We start from the raw sequence: 25,088 nt of genomic DNA, 5'->3' as shown, positions 1-25,088 counted from the left end.
ATTTGCAGTCAATTTTGAAGCCTTTTATGTCTTTCGCTTGAGACACTTAAGTACAGTTACTGAAATGTTGTACATATGGATATACAACCTATTGTTCCAGCACATATTACTAATGTGGTAAATATAACATATTTAGTCAAAGTTATCAATATGAGGCACACACACACACAAGTAATTATTATTGCATATACAGGATGAAAAGTATTTAAACCGACAAACTCTGGGAGGTTGTAGGGGACATCAAAACAAATATTTTTTCCTAATGTCATTTTTTCCTTTGAGGAGTATTTAAACTGGTAGAGGAAGGTTTCTCTGGCGGCAAATTAATTAAACCCCAAACACTTTTCCATTTTTTATGACCAAGGGACAACAAATTGACACAAACCAATTTCAGTTACAGTAGATTTTCGAAAATGCCTCCATTGACACGTAAACAAAGGTTACAACGTCGGATCATGTTCTGTCTGACAAGGGCAAAAACCCCAGGAGTATCCTGAATCATTCCTGCTGCTGCTACAATCCGGGCAACCAGATCCTCTTCTGATGCAACAGGAGTTGCGTAAACAAGGTTGCGCATCTCTCCCTACACAAAAAAGTCCAGAGGGGACATATCTGGAGATCGAGCAGGCTATGGTACAGGACCACCTCTGCAAATCCACGTTTCTGGGAACCGTTGGTCCAGGAATCGATGCACACGATGTCTGAAATGTGCCAGCTCCCCATCATGTCGGAACCACATGCGTTGTCTTGTAGGGAGCGGAATGTCTTACAGCAATTCTGGCAATGCTCTAGCATGAAGATTGTAATAGTGTCTGCAATTTAATGGTCTAGGTAGCAGATACGGCCCAATTAAACAGTCCCCAACAACACCGACCCACACATTAATGAAGAACTGCACTTAATGATCGCTAGTAACTGTGGCATGTGGGTTATCCTCACTCAAACCATGCGAATTGTGCATGTTGAAGACTCCATCACACCCAAACGTTGCATCACCGGTAAACAACACAGAGGATGGGAATGTAGTATGCATTTCACACTGTTCCAGGTACCACTGCGAAAACTGTGCTCTGGATGGATAATCAACTGGTTGCAGGTCGTGGACACACTGTAAGTGAAATGGACGTAAAAATTGCTATCAATTCATTGAGAAACACTGCAACATCCTCTGTACAACCATGATCTTTTACCGTGCAGTTTCCACATCTATAGTAGCCTGAAGAATGACGTGTGGACATCGGTTTCAGTAAGGCGAGAAAGTGGAAGAGTGGATGCTATCACGGATCTGTCAGTGGCCGACCGCGTTCTATGAAACACGAATTGATCATCCCGTCTCCCGGTGGGATAAATGTCTGCAACGCGTGTGGAACGATTCCACAGTCTTACTGTGGCGGGTATTTGGTTTTTATTTGACTGCCTCTAACACGTAATGACCACAATCCTGCCTCAAGCTGGAACAGAAAGGTGTACACTTCACTCACCTCGAGCACGCGCTGGCCGGGGAAGGCGACCTTGGGGTCTATGGAGATGCCGATGCGGGCGAGCGCCTGCGAGGCCTGCCGCTTGCCCCGCTCGGAGCCCTCGAGCGCCAGCGGCAGCAGCGCCTTGGCACCGCCCTGCTGCACCACAATGCCGCGCAGCTCCGTCTCCCCACACAGCGCGTTCAGCACGCGTGCGATCAGCTCCCGCGCATTGTGGCTGTCCGTCTTCGCCAGAGCTACCAGGGCCGAAGTCACGCCCTCCTTTCCGAGGACCTGTGGAACGGACCGAGCGGTTACTGTGAATCTCGTCGACAGTGTATTTTGCCGGTGTGAGAAGCAAACCGCAGAGGTACTATTACAATAGTTAAAAAAACGAACTAGCAGAATAAACGTGTAACATATTGCAAATACAGTCCGAGCCTGAACAAAAGTTCATATATACTTTGATGAGCGGACCTTACATGTTGGCCCTCTTTGATTTTATTCATACTTATATGACTTGAAGCTGCATGCCCTGACATCAATATCCTAAAGCAGTATGATGCAATTCTCAAGAAGCTGGAGATAAAGACACCTTTGAAGATTAGAAGATTTCTTTGCACTGTTAAGAGTAAAACCATTTGCAAATTATGAACACAGGTTCCAGTAACTTAGTGCATAATTTCTAAGTCTCGCAACTGCAAGATTGTTTGTTCAAACCTTGCTAACATCAACTTGTTTTACATTAAAAAGTAGAAACATTAACCAACAAACATTCAATCATATTTTTTAAATAAAATAACATCTTTTTATAATACTTTTTCGTTTAGGAATAAGCAATTTTGCCTGTCTGTAACAAATTTTAATTTATTTCTATGGAAACAGTCATTAAAAATAAAAAGGTATCATTTTTATTTAAAAACAGATTCAACATTTGTTAAATTAAGTTTCTAATTGTCAATGCATATGGGATTAAAAAAATACTGATATTGGCGAGATTTGAACCAGGAAGTTACTATTAAGAATCTTTTACACTATGTTCGAAGCTACCAGCAATTACCTAATAATTTATATGATAACAAAAGTTCCTGCAGAATGCAAATAATTAAGGAGTAGAGGAGACGACTCACAGGACAGGAGAAGAAGCACATAAAACATAATTAAAAGTTGCTGGCTTTCTGAGGAATCCATTAGAGAGAGAGAGAGAGAGAGAGAGATCACCTGTTTGCAACCCCCCCCCCCCCCCCCCAAATCCCCCTCCTCACCACAAGCAAATATCACACGTCTGACATGACCGAACAGCTTCCACGGGATAAGGATAGCACAAAAGACAGGCAAATCTGAATATGAAGCTGTATGTTGTGTCTAGCTAAACAAGATACCATTCACAGGCACAACACCTACATTCAGTGTCAAAACCTAATAGTAGTCATGCAGCATAATTATGTGTGGGTTATTATGCCACATGACTACTATTAAGGCTTTGACATTGAATGTAGTTGTTCTACGTACTAATGGTATCTTGTTTAGAGAGGCAACACAAGGCTTCAAGTGGGATTCGAATTTGCCTGTCTTATGTGCTATCAGTATCATGTGGAAAGCTGTTTGGTCATGTCCGAGCAGTGACATTACAGGGTTGACAGATTAGTTACGGTTTGTGATCCTATTTTGCAGTGACTACAAACTTCACTTTTGTGGTGAGCTAAGAACGTGTGATTTATTATGGAGGGGAGGACACCCCATATGAATTTGTATGTTGTGCTGTTATTGGGTCTACAAGTTTACACTTGTCGTTATTTAAGAACCGTTCACGCACACATTACTCATATTACACACAGATAGTGGAACTTCATAGACAGAGCTCATTCTGACTAACCAATGCTAACTACAGGGTGTATACTGATGGTAAGAGACTGTTTACATATTCATATGGTTGATCTATGTACTCAAAATATACTTTTCAATACTCTCACTGAGCAACAGTCCTGTTTTGTGGCCATTTGAGTTCACAATTACTGCTATTATATACTCTTGAAGGTCGATTTATTTAATAACTGGCTGCAATTATTATGAAACACAATTATTTTGTAGCTATAAGTGACTTACTTTAATTAATGGATAGAACAAATTACAATTTCTTCATCTAATGATAATGTGCTGAAATAATGTTAGGTATACATTGTGTTTATTAACGCAAGAATATTTGTTAGCATTTTTTGTAACACTGTTTGATGTATAAAGGGGCTGCTGATGTAGCACCAATGAATAAATGATTTTAAAAACACACACAGCTGAAGATGGTACAACCAATCCTAAAACAACTGTTCTGTCAAAAGTAACGTAAACTGAATGACAGAAACAGCAAAAAAATGAGGCATCAAAATGAAATTATTCCTCATTGATGTTATTTCCAAGAAGTATACATTTGTAACTGCAATTTAGGTTTCAATTGCATTTTTCAGTGTCATCCAAATATTTGGCAAGGAGCTGTGAGTAGTATATTTGCACAAGAGGAGTGTATAATAAATGATATGGACCGATTATTTTTATTAATGAAACCTAAAGCCAACTGCTTAATGGCAAATGCTGCCCCACACAAACAATTTCTTAATACCAAGTCAAGCAGGCAAACTAGCCCTTATAAATATCTCTTCTATGCTATCCAGTTCATGCAAGATCTATCTGTGCCTCAAATGTGAAATATCAACCATTAACAAATTCTTGACAACCATGGAAATGTAATGGCCAGATGTGATTATGACGTTCACTGATGGGTCACAAACACTGGATTCACCATCTGTGGCTAGCACCTTCTTTTGTTTTATACAATCATTATCCCTCCCTCAGAACAGTGGCTACCATGCAAGCTCTCCAATTTCTTAGGTCATCTGGTCTGAACAAGATGCCTGTCATATTTGGCCCATTAAGTGTACTATCGACTCTTACCATAACAACAACAGAAGGCAACAACATTCATTTCATGACCGTAATGCAGAAAGTAGTTGAGCCAGTGTGATATGGAAATCCAACTGAATTTTCTGTGGATGGGATGTGCAGACAATTAATGGATACATGTAACATCACATACGTCTGGTACGGGCAATTACGGTGGATAACACAAACACAATTGCAGGTCGGTCATGTGAGGATCCATTGTGGCTGGCTCTGCCTCAGTTTGCCATTACTTGACCTCCTCTAAAAGGGGAAACTGCAGAATTTACTGTGTCTTTAGTACAAAAGATCCTGAACTTGGTATCTTCACCATCTCTTGCCTACCTGGAACTTTACTTGTGAAATACATCTTAACCGACTAGTGTTGGAAACTGATATTTCTACTCTGGAGCGACCTCCATACACAGTAAAAATCTCATTTTTATGTTCCCGCACTTTATGTGTTCCCCCTTTTTACGTTCATTTTTGCTCGTCCCAACAGAAGCCCTATTCTCTCAATATCACGTTTTCCTGTAATTAACAATTCTGTGTTACAATATCTCCCACATTTTAAGTTTTCTTTGACATTATCACAGCTTTTAACACTGGCTTCTGCAAAAAGCACATCATATTCCTGCTCGAAGTAAGCCTGGGAACAAAGCGGAAAGCAGACTATATGCAGAATTACTGATCGTATAATGTAGTGTTAGCACGGTAAGCGAGACTTTCATTGTCGGTGTGTCGGCCCACGGTCGCCTGCGTTATAGGTTTGCAGTGTTTGAAAGGGTGGGAAAGTACGCTGAGTCACTGCATTAATGATAATCACAATCTGATGATGCTGACATTAGTAGTGCAACCTTCCTCCTGCTCATTGTGTTTTATTACAACAGCTTTAATTTGCTTTCACAGTCATTTATACAAATAACAGTGCTTTTGAAGACAGCCATCTCTATAATGGGCTTTCACAAATCGTTGCTACTTCAGCATCAAATATGCTAATCTGTAATTGGTGTGCAGTCTTAGGTCGGTACAACCTGATGACAGATGTAAACATTCCTCCTCGAGATGTTCCGTAACTCGACGACAATTTCTGCCCTCTTTCTCACCTGGGATGTCCCTGAACTAAGTGACCTCCTCCTCAGCAAACAAGCTGTTGATTTTGAGCCTATTGTTCTCTGTTTATGAAGACTGCCAAATTTAGTGTTTTAACCGATATTGTATTAAAAGTTTTATTTACTGTAATTTTATTATGATTATCACTAATAAGTCTTACATTAGAACACACATATATCTTTTTAATGTGGTTTCACAAAAGACTTTTGCTTCCAGGTTTTATCTACGCCATCTGACACAATCAGAGTGAACAGGAAAACCCGTGCTCAGTGCTAATACACACGCAAGTGAGAGTTCTTTTCTTCTCTCTGATCACATCCAATGGTTTAAATAAAACATGGAAGCAAAGGTTTTTTTGTGAAACTACATTAGAAAGATAATCTAGTTCAAATGTGAGACTTATTACTAATAGTCATTATACAGTCAAATGCCAAACAAACTGGTACAGGTAGGCGTATTCAAATACAGAGATACGTAAAGAGGCAGAATACGGTGCCGTGGTCAGCAACACCCATATAAGACAAGTGTCTGGCGCAGTTGTTAGATCGGTTACTGCTACAACAATAGCAGGTTATCAAGATTTAACTGAGTTTGCACGTGGTGTTTTCATTGGTGCACGAGCAATGGGACACAGCACCTCCAAGGTAATGATGATGTGGGGATTTTCCCGTAGGACCATTTCACACGTGTGCCATGAATATCAGGAATCTGGTAGAACATCAAATTTCTGACATTGCTGCTGCCGGAAAAAGATCCCGCAAGAAAGATACCGATGATGAATGAAGAGAATTGTTCGACGTGACAGAAGTGAAACCAGTCAGCAAATTGCTGCAGATTTCAATGCTGGGCCATCAACAAGTGTCAGTATGTGAACCATTCAACAAAGCATCATCGATATGGGCTTTCAGAGCCAAAGCCCCACTCGTGTACTATTAATGACTGCACAGTACAAAGCCTTATGCCGCACCTGGGCCCATCGACACCGATGTTGGACTGTTGATGAAGGGAAACGTGTCGCCTGGTCGGATGAGTCTCGTTTGTATCGAGTAGATGGAGGCATACTGGTATGGAGACAACCTCACGAATCCGTGGACACTGCATATCAGTGGGCAGTGGATTGTTCAAGCTGGTGGAGGCTCTGTAATGGTGAGAAATATGTGCAGTTGGAGTGGTATGGGACTCCTGATACGTCTAGATATGACTGACATGTGACACGTACATGCGCATGCTGTCTGACCACCTGCATCCATTCGTGTCCATTGTACATTCTGACAGACTTGGGCAATTCCAGCAGGACAATGCGACATCCCACACTCAGAATTGCTACAGAGTGGTGTCAGGAACACTCTTCTGAATTTAAACACTTCCACTGGCCACCAAACTCCCCAGACATGAACATTGTTGAGCATATCTGGGATGCCTTGCAATGTGCTGTTCAGAAGAGATCTCCACCCTCTCATACTCTTATGGATTTATGGACAGTCCTGCAGGATTCATGGTGTCACATCCCTTCAGCATTACTTCAGACATTAGTTGAGTCCACACCACATTGTGTTTTGGGACTTCTGCATGCTCACACGGGCCCCACATATTAGGCAAGTATACCAGTTTCTTTGGCTCTTCAGCGTAAAATTACGGTAAATAAAACTTGTAACACAATACTGGTTAAAACACTAAAGTTGGCAGTCTTCATAAACAGAGAACAATAGGCACAAAATCTGCAGCTTCTTGTGTTTCCTATGTGTTCCTGTATTTTACCCTTCCCCGCATTTTACACTTCTTTGTGTCAGTCTGCTGAAATGTGTAAAAAGGGAGTTTTACTGTAGGTTCTATTGAGACTCGACAAACATTTCTTCAAGAACTGTTTCCTGTTACAGGTGTTGTTTACATTAATAAGTGAGGGTTATGATGAGCAGCACACAGAGGCAGTCGACAAAACCAGTACATGAAGATCTTCACACAGGATGCAACATACACCGTGCATTTGTGTGTCATCTTTTTCAATGCATCCCATCGCATATATAAACTTAAAACAATGGTATATGATACTTGGAAATAAATATGGGAACAAACATGATGGCCTAGAGCGACCAGTAATATACATGAAAATTGCCCCCTCCCCTCACAGAAGGTGGTGGTTTATCGACTGGATGTATGGCAGGCAGCACCTGACGTAATGTTCATTCTGCGGATGTGCTTCCATCACGGAAACTTTCCCACTCACCTCCATGGGACAAACATCACAGACTCCCCGCCTAGCTTGTGCCAATCATCATGAGAAGGTGATTCAAATCACATATTTTTCTCCCGAGAGCAGTATCGTGATTAATAAGTATCATTATGCAAGAGATTAAAAGCAAGATGATTCACCAACTTTCCACTAGCTTCCTACCATGTTCACATCAAACAATATGGTGACTCCTAGAATCATTGTGGACTTTTTAACCTCATTGTGGACTTTTTAACCGACTAACTGTCACATATAATTGAGAGTATTTCCGTGGACAGTTTCTGTATTTGTGTGCCCTGTATTTGCTTACTTTTTTTAAGCCATCACACTTGCCACCTAGCAAGAAAGTGATGGCTGCATAGTATCTACATTAAACAGCAATAAAAAATTAAAAACTGACAAGTATTACAAAGCAGTTAGTTCTTTTGTTACGGGGGAACCTTTCTTTGGCACAACAATTTGCTAGTTCCCTACTGTGCAGTAAAGCCTCTCTCTCAACTCAGCTCAATAATTAATGTAACACTTTCTGAATTAAATACAAGATGCTTCAAATAAAAAACAGTACCTTATCATAAAGAATGCCTCAATACTAATCATGAAAAATTATAATTACAAAATGTTTAATTTTTATGTTTAATCTCGAACGAGTGGCGATCAGAGCAACAAGGCTTCGTATACTTCATTGGGAGCGGATCGTGGCTCTATCGGGCAGAACAACACATTTACCCGAAGCCCGGTGACTTTGGGAAGTTATTGGCATTTTGTTTTAATTTCCTGTGACCTTTATTACTGAAATTGTAAAACGAAGAGAAAGTACACAAAAAACTGTACAAGTTTAACTTTTGCAATATGCAGTTACATATCATATCTTGTACAAAAAAACCGTCAAAATCGTATAAATTTGATCACAAAAGTGACGCAACATGCTGCAAATTAGTACTATCATAAAAGAGGCAAATAAATATCTTTTTGTGAAGTGTACAAATAAACGATGTTGTCTGGAGACTTGTCAACTTGCCCATATTTTTTTGCACGCTTTAAACAACTAATTAAAAAAGAAAAGTATTTTCTGATATGAAAGAGTCAAAGACTGTCTGTTATTGGACTATCAACATGAAATGATCTACCCCCTCAAACACTTACATTAGGTTCCAAAAAGTTTAACTAAAGGAAAGCGAGAAAGAATAAGTGAGCACTGAATATATCGAAGACTATAAACATAATATAATGAATACCTGAAGCTGAACAACATCTCTAGCACAGAGTTACAAAGGTCACCTCTGTTTAACCCTATAGCAATAGTATAAATAACATGTTAAGAGCCGATATCCTACATCGTAAAAATTGTGATAATATCTGGATGATAGTAGTAAATATTCCTGGAAAGAACCTGCAAGTAAAGAGAAAATACACATGTATACTGTTATACTGTATATCTAAATACGATGTATGCAGAATGCCAGCACAACATAACATAAGAGTAAGGTACGAAACTTCCTGGCAGATTAAAGCTGTGGGGACCGAGACTCGAACTTATCCTTTCTTTCAGGAGTGCTAGTTCTGCAAGGTTCACAGGAGAGCTTCTGTAAAATATGGAAGGTAGGAGACGAGGTACTGGCAGAAGTGAAGCTGTGAGGATGGGGCGTGAGTTTTGCTCGGGCAGCTCAGATGGTAGAGCACTTGCGTGCGAAAGGCAGAGGTCCCGAGTTCGAGTCTCGGTCTGGCACACAGTTTTAATCTGCCAGGAAGCTTCACATCAGCGCACACTCCGCTGCAGAGTGAAAATATCATTCTGATAAGAGTAAGGTGTGTCACAGCAAGTTAATCACAGTGCACATTACTTACCAGCAGACGCTTGGTAACAAAGTCAGGGTCGTCCAGTTCGTGTTCCTGTGGTATGTGCTGCTTGGCAAACTTGGCCAACTCTACCATCTCCGGGATGACCTCTTGCTTCTCGTACGCGTTGGCCAGGTTGACCAGTGCAGTCACGGAGCAGAACGTTACTGACTGGTCTCCGGAGCGGGCCACTTCGAACAAGGCACGGAGGGCTTCTCGGTCCTCGATCAGTTTCTCCTTGACGTCTGCGTCCAGAGTCAGGTACGACAGACCTGTTGCGGGACAAAAAACACTGAGAATTACTGAGGAATGTAAAGAAACACACACTGCTGCTGTCTTAAGCAGCTGTCTTTTTCTTCAAAAGGCAAAAGTGGGTAGAAATTAATGTGTCCGTAAGAAGACCGACGCACAAAAGTACGACAACATCCACTGTCGTACTGTAGTGAAAGATCTTGCCGAGAGCCTGAGAAAATTATGGCAACACATAAAGATCACTGAGCAGATTGAAGGCTTCTGTTCGGCCCTTCGGCAACCTGTCTGGGGAGGCAGTAGAAGACAGGAAAAGGAAAGCTGAGGTTTTAAATTTCACCTTTAAGAAATCATTCACGCAGGAGGACGGTACAGACGTAGTGTCGCTCGACTGTCGGACAGACTCTCGCACGGAGAGCACAGAAATGGGCATCTCTGGTGTAGAGAAGCAACTGAAAGAGTCGAAAGCAAACAAGTCACTACGTCCAGATGGAATCCCAATTTGGTTAAAAGAGAGTACCGTGCGACACTGGTCCCTTACTCAGCTCACATTTTATCGCTAATCTCTCGCCCGGCGAAAACTCCCGAGTGACTGGAAAAAAAGTGCAGGTGACTCCTGTACATAACTACAGTAAAGGAACAGATCCACTTAATTAAGAGCAATATCCTTAGCGTCAGTTTGCTGCAGAATTCTCGAACGTATTCTGCATTTGAATATAATAAATTTCCCAGAGACCAAAAAGCTTATGTCCACAAACCGGCAGGGTTTTAGAAAGCGTCACTCGTGTGGAATGCAAATTGCCCCTTTCTTACACGATACACTGCGAACTACGGATGAAGGCCGACAGGCAGATTCTGTATTTCTGTATTTTCAAAAGCATCTGACACGGTTCCCCATCGTCCTCTGTTAATTGGAGGTAAGAGTGTACGTACGAGGTTCCCATACGTGTGAGCGAGTCAAAGACTTCTCAAGTAATAGGACCCAGTACGTTCTCGATGGCGAATTCTCATAAGAGACAAAGGCAGTGTCAGAAGTGCTCCAGTGAAGTGCAATAGAATCACTCTTAAATGATATGGCAGATGAGACGAGTAACAATGTACAGTCATTTGCTGATGACGCTGCAGAGTATGGAAAGGTGTCATTGTCGAGTGACTGCAGGAGGATACGAGATGAGTCGGTGTGACGAATGGCAGCTCACTCTAAATGTAGAAAAATGTGAGTTAATAAGGACGAGTAGGAAAAACAATCCTGAAACATTCGAACACACCGTCAGTAGTGTGTCGTGAGCCACACCGATTAAATATCTACGTGTAACATTGAGAAGCGATACGAAATGGAACGAGCACGTCAGGTCGGTAGTAGGGAATGCACGTGGTTGACTTCTGTTTACTGGGATAATTTAAGACAGTGCAGCTCATCTGGACAGGAGGCCGCATCAGAACCCTGGTGCCACCTATAGTTATGTACTGCTCACCACCAGATCAGATAAAAGGAAGACATCAAAGCAATTCAGAGGCACAACGCTAGATACGTTACCGGTAGGTTCGATGAGCGTGCGAGCAGTACGAAGATGCTCCGGGAATTCAAATGGGAACCCCTCGAGGGAAGGGGACTTTCTTTTTGTGAGGTACTATTGAGGAAATAAGAGAACTCGCATCTGAGGCAGACTACACAACAAATGTACTGTCATCGATGTACATTTTGCATAATCCGTGAAGAAAGGATATGAGAAATTAGGGTACATATAGAGGCACGCAGATAGTCATTTTTCCCCTGCTCTATCTGTGAGTGGAACAGGAACAGAAATGATTAGTAGTGGTGAAAGGGAGAGACTGCAGTGCACTGTGTCGTGGCTTGCAGAGTACGTATGTGGATGGCAATGCAGATTTTTAGCACTAATAGCAGATATTAACGGTCATACATTGAATGAAACGCAGTATGTAAATTTCCGTGGGGTTCAATTCGAGTTAAAACAAGTTGATGTATCGTTATGCCCTTAGAAATGTCTTCTGTTCTGTTGACATAACGAAAAGAGCATCGGTTTTTGTAGCATACTTTCATTCCCTGAGATCTTACAGAATTATTTTCTGGAGGACTGCAACTAAAGTAAATAAAGTGATTGTTCAGCAGGACCGAGAAGTGATAAAACTTTGCAAGGCAGGTGGCCTTATGTTCTGCAGAAGCCTTTTTAAGGATCTTTGTTCCTAATGCATTTACTCCTTAGGGGTTTTTGTTTTCAACGATAAAAAATCAGTTCCAGCTAAACTACGATTTTTACAACTGCAATAAAAGACAAAATAATAATTTTCAAGTAGAATTTACCTCCTTGCTGTGAGGCTTAACAGTCTTACTGTACTTAATAATAACCAACTTAGTGTCCACATGTTTGCTGTAGATTATGTGGTTTGCACACACTTTTTTTAATGCAAATTTTTATTGTTCACAAATTGTGCCACCTTCTAAACTTTTCACACTAATTAAGTCCAAAGAAGCATGGCCTTTCTTTTTCCCAAATGTACTTCTGACCAAGAAGCGATGCTGGTAGCTAGTGTCCAACATATTTGTTATTCTTGCCTTTTAAATTTTTCTGGTGATATTTTCAAAGAAACTTTCATCCCGTAACATATATTTCTTTATATCTAGCCGAAAAAATGAAATAACAGTTTTCACTGATGTAGTTTTAAGTTAAAAAAAAAAATAATGAAATATTTTCTTAAAATTTTTCATCCCCTATTCATCCCCTAGGGGTCAACTTTCCAAAAACAGTGAAATGTATATTTTTTATTTATATCAATAAAATACAAATTTATATCAATATTTATTATATCAATAAAATACAAATTTTCATAGATATAGCTTTGAAAATTCTTTCATAATAAAATCAAACAATGGAATATCAAGGATGGAATGGAATGGAATTGGCACTCACCGTATAGCGGAGATGCTGAGCTGCAGATAGGCACAACAAAGGCAGTGTGGTTTCAGTTGCCTCAGATTGCAGTCGTGTGTGTGAGTTACATTTGCACGAGTGTATGTGTCTGCGTACACGTGTCTATTGTTGACAAAGGCCAATGCCGAAAACGTAACTGCGAGAGTCCTTTCGTTGTGCATGTCTGCGACACAGCATCTCCGCTATATGGTGAGTGGCAACTTTCCATCTCATAATATTGTTTCTTTCAAAATCAAATAATTTTATAAAACCTTTCATTCCCTATCTCACTCCTTTAGGAGATCAAATTTCCAAAAAAATGAAACTTTTTTAAAATTTCTAATTGAGAAATGAAATACCAATTTTCATAGATGTAGCGTTAAAAATGCTGTAGTAATTCTTCAATCATGATTTATTAAAAAAAAAAAAAAAAAAATCTATACCCATTATTTCATCCCCATATGGAGTTAAAAATTTCTAGAAATGCTGAAATACATATTTCTTTATTTCTGATCAAGAAACCACATACCAATTTTTGTGGCTCTAGATTCCTACTGCCTTAACAGTGGCATATTTTCAAGAAACCTTTCAGTGTTAATAATCGTCTGGTTCAGAAAGACAGCTAATATAATATGTCTGCAGCCATTCTTCCACAGCTGCTATGCTACTTCAGTTCTGTTTATCATGTAGATAAGAAAAATTCTGTCTTTTGCGACAGAATGTTTTGATAAAAACAAAATACACATTCTGCTGTGAAACCCGGAATTTCTCTTATCTACATGATAAACATAGTATCTGGTATAATTAAATTTCTGAAATGTCATCCCAGAGTTGTAAAACAATGGAACCCACTGAAAAATGACTAGTTACCTGTTTCTATCATTTCTTACAACTGCACGAATGAAAAGAAAGATTGAGGATGGAGAGGCCCGTAACGTCTCCAGTGTCAGATCGTGGCCCCCTAAGGCACTAGTCTGGCGCGCGGTGGCCATGACAGTGTACGCTCAGCCTATGCATTCTAACGTATGCACAGTTATCCTTCTACAGGAACAGGTGCACAGTGAGAGCTCACAAGTGCACGAGATTACGAAGAGGTTATCTGTATCGAAAGGAAAATTTGTTTGAGAAAGCTGTAAAATTTCACGCAAACAGAATGGGTGAATCTTATTTACCTCGAGCACAGCTCACACAAAGTAAGAGTCACCATACGTTTAATAGGTGGCACACTCGGTTGTCGGCTACCGGGAGTACGGATGGCCAGTTCTCGTGCTGATGAAATTGTACACAGCCCGCTGCAAGTTGTATCGTAGCAAACTGTTTGTTTCGAGAACAAATATTTGTTAAATTAACTGTGAGTTTTCTCAATATATGAGAATGACTGTTCCCTGATTGCACCATTTAAAGCAATAATGCTTTCTTTGCTGCAGTCAACTGCAACAACTGAGAGACACAGCAGTCAAGCACCCCCTCGGCACGGTGCGCTCGTGGCGAGGTCCGGCTTTCCGGGCCACGAAGTCGGACGCTGACAGGTCTCCCGCCCGGTTGGCGCAGGTAGCATTCGGGACACTCTACCGAACGAAACGGCACCACAGCAATTGTGTGAAAACGTGAGGAGCTCCCTCCGAGGAAGCAGCCTCGCAGTCAACAGAGACTGCTCGGGAGTCGTTATGCCAGCCGATGACCTTATGACGAAGCTTGCTCTGTGAAAATGGGCTTTGAGGAAGCAAAATTCTGAGAGTGCTAATATACACACAAGAAAAAGCTATTTCTCTCCATTTAGATTAATCCACCCAGAACTATTTCCCCTGAATTCTGGAGACGAGAACTTATTCTCTAACATATTCTCCCATCCTTTGCATTTAACCTCCGTTCACATGCCCCATCCCCCCAACCGGCTTAAATTTTTTTCACAGGTTATATTTTCTTATTTACTCAAATTTACTTCCCCCCCCCCCCCCTCTTTCTTATATTTCTTCTTTTTTTCCATTTTTAGGGTTCCAAACCTCAATCTGCAAATACAGAACCCTTATGGGATCTCTTTGTTGCCCATCTGCCTGCCTGTTCCTTTCCCTCTGCAACAGGCATACACATCCAGTTGAAATTTAGATCACATACTGAGGCCTATGTTCCCTTGGTGGTGTAGAAAATTGAAAATTCTAGGTCAGCGCAATCAAAAGGTGCAGCCATTTATGTCATATATTTTGATGCTCGCAACCTCCCTCATCGAAACCTATAGAGTACTTCTCATTGACCTAGAACTCTGAAATTTGGCAAGAAGCAACGTTCCACAATACAAGTACAGTAGAGGCCCGTTAATCCGTACTAATTGGGATCGGACCTCGTTCAGATTACTGATTTGTTCGGATTAGCCAGAATTACACTGATGAGTTTCTAGAATGGAGGATACCGAGCAGATAAATAGATGCACTGTGGTAACAAATGGGAACAAGTGTGGGAACAATGGCTCACTCTCAATCCCTGCCCCTCGTTGTTGTGCGTTGTCGAGACTTTTGTAGCGTCCAAGGTCAGTGCACTGCCAGTTGGCTTGCAAAGCGCTCGTTTATATTAGTTATCGACCGCTGGTACACGAAACAGTTGTATTGTATTCGTTCGGATGTAGTGGTGTACACATTTTCATCACAAGTAAATGGAAATGTACAATGTTAACTCTCAAAGAAAAACTGAATGCTTTGAAGCGGATAGACAGTCGTGAGAATGTATCTAAACTGGCAATGGAACTGGGTGTCAGTAAAGCAACCATTTGTGATTGGAAGAAGAACTGAGTAAAGCTCGAACAGTCCTGTGTGACGTCTTCGGGGAAAAAACTGAAAATTCGGCAGACTTTCAAACAGTCCCAGTACGATAAAACGGATGAAGCTCTTTTCCTTTGGTTTACACAGGAAAGATAAAAAGGAACTCCTCTGAGTGGAGCCCTGGTTCAGGAGAAGGCTGTCTACCTGAACAAGTTAATAAATGGTGATGAGTCTTTTAGTGCAAGTACGGGTCGGTCGGACAGATTCAAAAAATGTCACGGAATCCGTCAGCTAACAACTACTGGAGAGAAGCTTTCTTCTGACCGTGATGCAGCGAAGGAATACTTGGATGCGTTTGAAAAAATGATAAGACAGGGAAAGTATTCTCCAAAACAAATTTATAACGCTAATGAGACTGGCCGTAATTTTAAGGCATTGCCAACAAAAAGCCTGGCATCAAAAGCAGAAGACCATGCTCCTGGTTTTAAAATGTGCAAAGATTGTATGGCTTTATTAGTGGGCAGCAACGCTGCTGGTAATCACAACCTATCTTTAATGCTGATCGGCAAATCTGCTCATCCCAGAGTTTTTAAAAACTGTAACACGAAGCCCATATATTACCGCAACCAGAAAAAAGCACGGATGGATGGTAAGCTGTTCACAGAATGGTTTCACGGCCAGTTTGTTCCCTCTATTCAACGGTTTTCTAAGGAAAATCATTTGTCTCCCCATGCAATCCTTTTGATTGATTGGAGAAATTGTGGCGAAGTTTTTGCTGCCGAATGTTACACCACTTCTACAGCCGATGGACCGGGGCCTACTGCAAACATTAAAACTGATTTACAGAACACAATTTTTAAGAATGCTAACCAAAGACGAAAATATTCCTTTGGTGGACAAAATAAAAAAGACCAATGTGAAGGATGTTGTTTATTGGTCCGCTGAGGCATGGTAGAATATTTCAGAAAATACTCTGAGAAAATTGTGGAGAAAACTGTGGACATCTCTTGAATTTCAGGACAACCTGGTTGAAAATGAAGAGGAAAATCTACTAAAAATGATACAGACAATCCCTGGATGTGAAGAAGCTAGTGAAGGACACGTAGATGACTGGATGGCAGTGGATGGGGCATGTGTGGAGAACCTTACTGATGCTGATTTAGTTGCTGCTGTGACTCGAGACCAGGAAGAAGTGGACTGCTGTGATGGAAGTGACAATGAGCTTGAAAGTGACAAAGGAGAGCTGGTGCTACACAGTGACACAGCAGAGGCCCTTGACCTTGCACTACATTATTTGGAGCAACAGCCCGCTGCTACACCTGCGATTTGATGTTTGTGAGACGATGGTGCAACTACTCGTCATATAACAGACTGTCTTAATTACGCCAAAAAACAATGTCCGTTGTATTTTAGTAAGTTTGACAGCTTTTCTTTCATTGTTATGCATTGTTTAAACCTAATGTTTTCTTGCCAATTTTTCTAATACATGTTTACTGTACAGTGTAAATTAAAATAGTGTGTACGTACAGCAGTTTACCACACAGTTTTCCATACTTAGACTAACATTTTTCATATTTGGATTAACTGAACGTTCGGATTACCGGGGGTTTGGATTAGCAGGACTCTTCTGTAAAAAAAAAATCTGAAAATTGTTAAGTTGTTTTTATACTCCACAAAAAAATTCTGCATTCACGCCAATAGTGCTGCAATGAAACATCATGCACAGAATGACTTTATTACTCAGATGATATGTTTCGAAATTTATCCATCATCAGATTGAAAGTCTGTGACTGTTCTTTTCACACACAACTTGAAATGCCATACTGCTCCTGTAAATCTGACGACGGATAAATTCCAAAATGTGTTGTACGAGCAATAAAGTCATTCCTTGCCTCATGTTTGACTTCTACCATTGTGACGCCTGAATGCAGAACTACTGATTATTATAATAGTGGTCGCCTGCTTCCTGCGTGACTTTATGTCACATTTATATTATTGAAATTAAAACATTCTCAAAAATTGTGGAATTCCTCAGACCGATATCTTGCCCGCATCTACGTCAGTACCAGGCAAAAGTGGTCAAGATTCTCAACACTCAGAATGGGCGAACTGTCCACATACATAATTAAGTTTGTATGGAAACCTCAGTGTGCAAGTCCTACTTGGATGTGGGCATTTTTTCCCCCTTATCTTCATCTTTCTCATTCTTTTTCTTTTCATTTTCTGCCTGTCTTCTTTACTGCTTTCCTCTCGGTTTTTAAAGGCACTATTCATTCTACTTCTCATTCCTCTAACTTGAAATTTAGTTTCACTTTTCAGTTTCTTCTTACATCAACTCTTGACTGGGGCTGACACAGTTCTTAACAATGTAGTACCTTCAACCTCCTACTCTTACGGAATCTCTCCCCTTGGTTTTTGTCTGATCACACCATCACAACAGTTCGGTCCTTCCCAAGCTGTGGCACAAGTAGCCTGACACTCCACCCAAACCTTCAAAAATCCATCCCCCTCACCTCCTTAAGAAAGGAACTAAGAATTCTGAATACTGTGAACAGCTCTTTCTACTTTTAAATGCAGTTATCGACACTACTGGACTACACTAAGCATACTCGGTGGACTGTCACGTGGTGTGTGACAGGAGGGTACCTCGTACCACTTTTAATCATTTTCTTTCCCTGTTTCACTCACAAATGTAGCAAAGGGAGACAACTGTCTATATGTTTCCGAGTCCCGTTTCCTCGTGTTTTGCCTTCACGGTCATTAACTGATATATATGTCGTGACAGTGGCGATCATTCTGTAGTCTGTTGCAAATGCTGATTCTCTAAACTTTCTCGATAGCATTTTAATTGAATCAACTGTGGGTTCTTGGTGAAACATTGCTAATTAACTAAACAAACACTGTTTTTGCCTTGTTTCACAAAAACCAGGTTGTGCAGTAACAGTAATAAAATTTGTGAAACAAGGCAAAAAAAAAAAAAAAAAAAAAAAAAAAAAAAAAAAAAAAAAAAAAAAAAAAAAAAAAGCAGTGCTTGTTTAGTTAATTTCTCAATAGCATTTCACGAAAAGAACATCTCCTTCCTTTCAGGAATTCCCATTCAATTTCACGGAGATTCATCGAGAATCTCTGTAACATTCAGGTGTTTCTCGAAACTACTGGTAACAAATCTAGCAGCACGTCTATGAACTGCTGAGCTGTCTCCCTTTAATTTGATCTGATGGGCATCCCAAACACTCTAGCAGTACTCCAGGACACAGTTTCCTTTACAGACGAGCTACTAGACTCGAGTTGAAATCCACTGTCCTTGTCGAGGAGATTCTCACGTAGACGGATTTCGATAGCCTCCTCGAGTACAGACTCTCCTATCAGTGTGATGTGTCGTGCAATTTTTTTGTATTTTTTGTATCTATCCACGACCAAACTAAATTCGTGACGGAGGTGGAGTAAATTGTCCAGCTGTCATTATCGGACGTTCCGGTCTGGAGAAAACTGGACGGAACACTGGGACGCAGTGTTTATCGGAAGAAAACTCACACAGACCAGTACGTTCACACCTTTAGCTGTCGTAGCCTATCGCAGAGGGAAGGAGTGCCGTACATGCCGGTCTGCAGAGCTCTCGTGATCTCCCACGACGAAAGCCCAAACCAAAAACTGATCCACCTCGGGGACGTGTTCCAGAAAACTAGCTTCAGCTACCACCAAATTTGGTGCACCTTCGAGCAGAAGACTGTGCCACAGCCGACACCCAATGAAGACAGACCGAAAAAGATGGCCGACATTTGACATGCAGCCAACGGATCTGGAAAAATTGGTAGAATTTTACGGCGACTACGTATCAGATTTCAGTATCGCCTGCCATCGAAGGCCGTATCCCTTTTAGGAACAGTAAAAGACGACCTGTGACTCCAGAAATCTGGAGAGTATTAAATACTGTGTGAGTGCAGGAATGCGTACCGAGACACGGGACTTACGAAAAGCAGGAAAAGGTGTTGACGGTGCCTAATCAGTTACTGTCGGTTGCACAGTAAATACGTACACTTTGTTTAAGGAAATAATTTAAAAAAACAATTGTTTTAAAAACTGACTGTAACACAAGCTATACTGACAGCTGAAAGCCTCATTAAGAAATAATTCAAAATTATTTGTCGGCTGAAGGCCACGAGCAATACTTCAGAACAATTAACAGCCGAAGGCCCGAATCACAAATGAGGAAGACAATTACTCATTAAAAATACCAAAATCATTTTTTAAACAATAATTTAAAAAATTGACTGTAACACGAGCTTCACCGATGTCCGAAGACCTCGTTACAAAAGCACTCAAAATTATTTGACGGCTGAAGGCCACGAGCAATAGGAATAATTTAAACGAAATATTATTTTTTAAACAATTGACACAATCAGACAAAATAATAAAAGGGAGTGATCCATAGACAGTGCTCCAGGGATTGACCTGAGAAAAGTCCCTACAACTGTGTAAGTGGTGAGGCAGGCAGCCAAGAGTTATGCTCACCTAACAGGATGGCAGCTCAAACTAGGGACAGTTTAAACGTCGATCCATCCTCTTACCAAATCCACCTGATGTGTGATAACCGGTACGATGACAAATAACTGAAGCGAGGGCGAAGTGAGAGACAGCACTGCGTCTTCAGAATCCAGTGTTTAAAACATCGAAAGTCAAGAGTGAACCACTACAACCGAGGTAGACAAAAGAAACCACAATCTAGGAGGCTGTCGAACTACACGTCGTGCCGGACAGCGTCAGCAAGATGAAGAAAAGTACACTGCTGCAAAAACACACTAACCTCCAGGGCAGGTAACTGGGGCATTAGCGGCCACTAAGCAGTAAAATACCGCTGCTTGCACTTCACCAAATAATAACACAAAATTCAAAAACTAATAACAGGCAGTACAAGACGGCTAATAGATTCTGCCAACTCGACACGCTCCACTTGTTGCTGTTCGTCTCACGGAAACCCTGCGAGCAGCAATGCACAAACAAATGGCACGATCACAAAATAGTGTAGGTTTCACTACTGGATTAATGTTTACTCAACTCAATCTGCTGGGTCCGGTGGACGAGGTTGTGGCCCTCGCAACTACAGTCTCTCGATCCGGCAATGCCTGCACGCCATCAGCAGTCCCGGCACGTCCTCACGCTGCCGGACCTCTCTGCTGCTCCATCCCAGCCGAGCTACTGACACACCCCTGTCCTTCCAAAAATAGTACGGGTACTAGATATCGATAAATGCTGCTGCTGCCACTTGTGACAGACAATGCTAGAAAATGTAGTGGTGCCAGGAAACAGAAGAAGAAAACGTGACACCAATATCCCTGTTACACGATGCCAACCTATGAACGACACCAATGTGAGCCGCACACGGATCACATATGTCAGACAAACCATTCGCACAATTGAAGGAAGATGGATGGAACACTAATGGCAGACTAATCTACAGCAGTCTACAACACCAGCAAATGCTGAACACTGCCTCGAAACCAAATACGTAACGAGATACAAAGCTACACAAATTATGCACAATACAACCCGCCATTGGGACTGTGTATATATGGAAGCTATCAGAATTGGGCTACACGAGAGCCTCTTCGACAAGGACAATGGATTTCAACTTAGTTGAGTGTGTGCTCTGGCACTGGAAATTCTCCAAATGCAGCAGAAATGGAACACCGATCACGGTCGAGGCTGACTGCAGACTGAGGACCGTCACTCAACTTCCGAGCACCAGCTACCCCCACCACTGCAGTTGGCACATCGTGCGGTCTGTACGAATGGTCAGTGGTGGGAGGGGACGGCCGGCACGTGCTGTCGAAAATTCCTTCTACAACGATAAATCACTCTGGCTGCACACCTGAGAGACTTTTGAGAAGCATATTCACTATAAAAACCTACGAACACACCACTGTCTCTGACGAATAGTCGCCGTCGAGGAGACGTACTCGGTTCCCTTACTTAAAAAGTGTTCGAGCACCTTTACCGGTTACTACTATCTGAGACGTACAACACTACTGTGGAAGTATATAAATAAGAAGCGAACCTTCGACGGCCCAGCGCTTGGCATCCTGGTTTTTGGCGGTGAGCAGGAAGCGCCGGCAGGCCTCGGCCAGCTTCTGGGTGGAGCCCTCGGCGAACGGCCGTACGGAGGCGTCGGTGCCGCCGCTGCTGCCCAGCTTGCACAGGCCGACCAGGGCGCGCACACGCACCCCCAGGTCCTTGCTCTGGTACAGCTTCTTCAGAATGGGGACTCCCTGAGAGGCAGTGTGTGTCATAAGTTATCAGTATTTTATAGCTGTCTGTCTGTAATAATTTTTCTTCACAGATATCAATTTCTGTTATCGCATATTCACTGATTTCATTCACACTCATTTCCTTATGGGGATTTATTTCAAGAGCTATTATATTATTTTGAAGTGTCACAGTGTCTTGGAAAAACTGACATACAGTCCACAGAGATTAAGTGACTGATTAATAACTGTTTTTTCTTTTTTATATTTTTATGACACAACTGCATGAGCATTTTACTTGTTGTAACCTGTTTCTATTAGCCAGCAATCTTATTCAGACAAAAGGCAAGTGCTTCAAGTGGTAATGTAACATTCCCCTCACAACAATACTACAATTGCACAGTTTTATCATGTAAAATATTGAAGAACCCAGTGTCTTGGGATAACAGAATCTTCAGTGTTTGGATCATAAACGTTCTTTCATTTTTTATTATTGGTTTTGATTCTCTTTGGAAACAGTCATCAGATCTACTTTTAAAAAAAGCTACAAATTCACATACAATCACACTGTTGCAGACATTAGTTGCAGTATGAACATTTTGGATTGTGTATTTATTAATAAAATGAATAACAAAATAGGAGTGCGGGTAAGCTACTACAAACTGCATAGTGAACGCATTATCATGGCCAAGATAGACACGAAGTCCACGCCTACTACAGTAGTACAAGTTTATATGCCAACTAGCTCTGCAGATGACGAAGAAATTGAAGAAATGTATGACGAAATAAAAGAAACTATTCAGATAGTGAAGGGAGACAAAAATTTAATAGTCATGAGTGACTGGAATTTGGTAGTAGGAGAAGGGAGAAAAGGAAACGTAGTAGGTGAATATGGATTGGGGCTAAGAAATGAAAGAGGAAGTCGCCTGATAGAATTTTGCACAGAGCACAACTTAATCATAGCTAACACTTGGTTCAACAATCATAAAAGAAGGTTGTATACGTGGAAGAAGTCTGGAGATAGTGACGGGTTTCAGATAGATTATATAATGGTAAGACAGAGATTTAGGAGCCAGATTTTAAATTGTAAGACATTTCCAGGGGCAGATGTGAACTCTGACCAAAATCTATTGGTTATGAGCTGTAGATTAAAAATGAAGAAACTGCAAAAAGGTGGGAATTTAAGGAGATGGGACCTGCATAAACTGAAAGAACCAGAGGTTGTACAGAGTTTCAGGGCGAGCATAAGGGAACAATTGACCGGAATGGGAGAAAGAAATACAGTAGAAGAAGAATGAGTAGCTTTGAGAGATGAAGTAGTGAAGGCAGCAGAGGATCTAGTAGGTAAAAAGACGAGGGCTAGTAGAAATCCTTGGGTAACAGAAGAAATATTGAATTTAATTAATGAAAGGAGAAAATATAAAAATGCAGTAAATGAAGCAGGCAAAAAGGAATACAAACGTCTCAAAAATGAGATCGACAGGAAGTGCAAAATGGCTAAGCAGGGATGGCTAGAGGAAAAATGTAAGGATGTAGAGGCTTATCTCACTAGGGGTAAGATAGATACTGCCTACAGGAAAATTAAAGAGACCTTTGGAGAGAAGAGAACCACTTGTATGAATATCAAGAGCTCAGATGGCAACCCAGTTCTAAGCAAAGAAGGGAAGGCAGAAAGGTGGAAGGAGTATATAGAGGGTCTATACAAGGGAGATGTACTTGAGGACAATATTATGGAAATGGAAGAGGATGTAGATGAAGATGAAATGGGAGATACGATACGGCATGAAGAGTTTGACAGAGCACTGAAAGACGTGAGTCGAAACAAGGCCCCAGGAGTAGACAACATTCCATTGGAACTACTGACGGCCTTGGGAGAACCAGTCCTGACAAATAAGTCACGGATGTAAAATACTAACGCGAATTCTTTACAGACAAATGGAAAAACTGGTAGAAGCCGACCTCGGGGAAGATCAGTTTGGATTCTGTAGAAATATTGGAACACGTGAGGCAATACTGACCCTACGACTTATCTTAGAAGCTAGATTAAGGAAAGGCAAACCTATGTTCTAGCATTTGTAGACTTAGAGAAAGCTTTTGTCAGTGTTGACTGGAATACTCTCTTTCAAATTCTGAAAGTGGCAGGGGTAAAATACAGGGAGCGAAAGGCTATATACCATTTGTACAGAAATCAGATAGCAATTATAAGAGTCGAGGGGCATGAAAGGGAAGCAGTGGTTGGGAAGGGAGTGAGACAGGGTTGTAGCCTGTCCCCGATGTTATTCAATCTGTATATTGAGCAAGCAGTAAAGGAAACAAAAGAAAAAATTGGAGTAGGAATTAAAATCCATGGAGAAGAAATAAAAACTTTGAGGTTCGCCGATGACATTGTAATTCTGTCAGAGACAGCAAAGGACTTGGAAGAGCAGCTGAACGGAATGGACAGTGTCTTGAAAGGAGGGTATAAGATGAACATCAACAAAAGTAAAACAAGGATAATGGAATGTGGTCAAATTAAGTTGGGTGATGCTGAGGGAATTAGATTAGGAAATGAGACTCTTAAAGTAGTAAAGGAGTTTTGCTATTTGGGGAGCAAAATAACTGATGATGGTCGAAATAGAGAGGATATAAAATGTAGACTGGCAATGGCAAGGAAAGCATTTCTGAAGAAGAGAAATTTGTTAACATCGAGTATAGATTTAAGTGTCAGGAAGTCGTTTCTGAAAGTATTTGTATGGAGCGTAGCCATGTATGGAAGTGAAACATGGACGATAACTAGTTTGGACAAGAAGAGAATCGAAGCTTTCAAAATGTGGTGCTACAGAAGAATGCTGAAGATTAGATGGGTAGATCACATAACTAATGAGGAGGTATTGAATAGGATTGGGGAGAAGAGGAGTTTGTGGCACAACTTGACTAGAAGAAGGGACTGGTTGATAGGACATGTTCTGAGGCATCAAGGGATCACCAATTTAGTATTGGAGGGCAGTGTGGAGGGTAAAAATCGTAGAGGGAGACCAAGAGATGAATACACTAAACAGATTCAGAAGGATGTAGGTTGCAGTAGGTACTGGGAGATGAAGAATCTTGCACAGGATAGAGTAGCATGGAGAGCTGCATCAAACCAGTCTCAGGACTGAAGACCACAACAACAACATTTATTAGTTATTTTCTGCATGTAGTTGAGAAATTGAAATAGATTCTAAAAAGGACAAGTGGCTGTATGTCATGTAATCTGTGCTTTAGGTCTGCTTCTTCCTTGTAAGCAGTGACTCAACCACTGAAACAAAGGTCAATTACATCTTGGTAAATGTAACAATGTAACAAGCAGCTAATTACACATTACC

At 41.1% G+C, this 25,088-nt stretch overlaps 1 protein-coding gene across 1 annotated transcript in view; it reads right to left on the bottom strand.

Moving 5' to 3' along the window:
* LOC126109862 (protein unc-45 homolog B) overlaps positions 1-25,088 on the bottom strand; it is a 128,430-nt gene that overhangs the window by 27,467 nt on the left and 75,875 nt on the right. Inside the window, exons 9-11 of the mRNA XM_049914928.1 lie at positions 21,558-21,768; positions 9,580-9,842; positions 1,482-1,754 (exon numbers count right to left, since the gene is read on the bottom strand). Coding sequence (XP_049770885.1) covers positions 1,482-1,754; positions 9,580-9,842; positions 21,558-21,768 — 747 coding nt within the window. The remainder of the gene's footprint in view (positions 1-1,481; positions 1,755-9,579; positions 9,843-21,557; positions 21,769-25,088) is intronic.

Source organism: Schistocerca cancellata, chromosome 12, assembly GCF_023864275.1.
Source record: "Schistocerca cancellata isolate TAMUIC-IGC-003103 chromosome 12, iqSchCanc2.1, whole genome shotgun sequence".
Lineage (NCBI taxonomy): Eukaryota > Metazoa > Arthropoda > Insecta > Orthoptera > Acrididae > Schistocerca > Schistocerca cancellata.
This window is presented reverse-complemented; position numbering and strand designations above follow the sequence as displayed.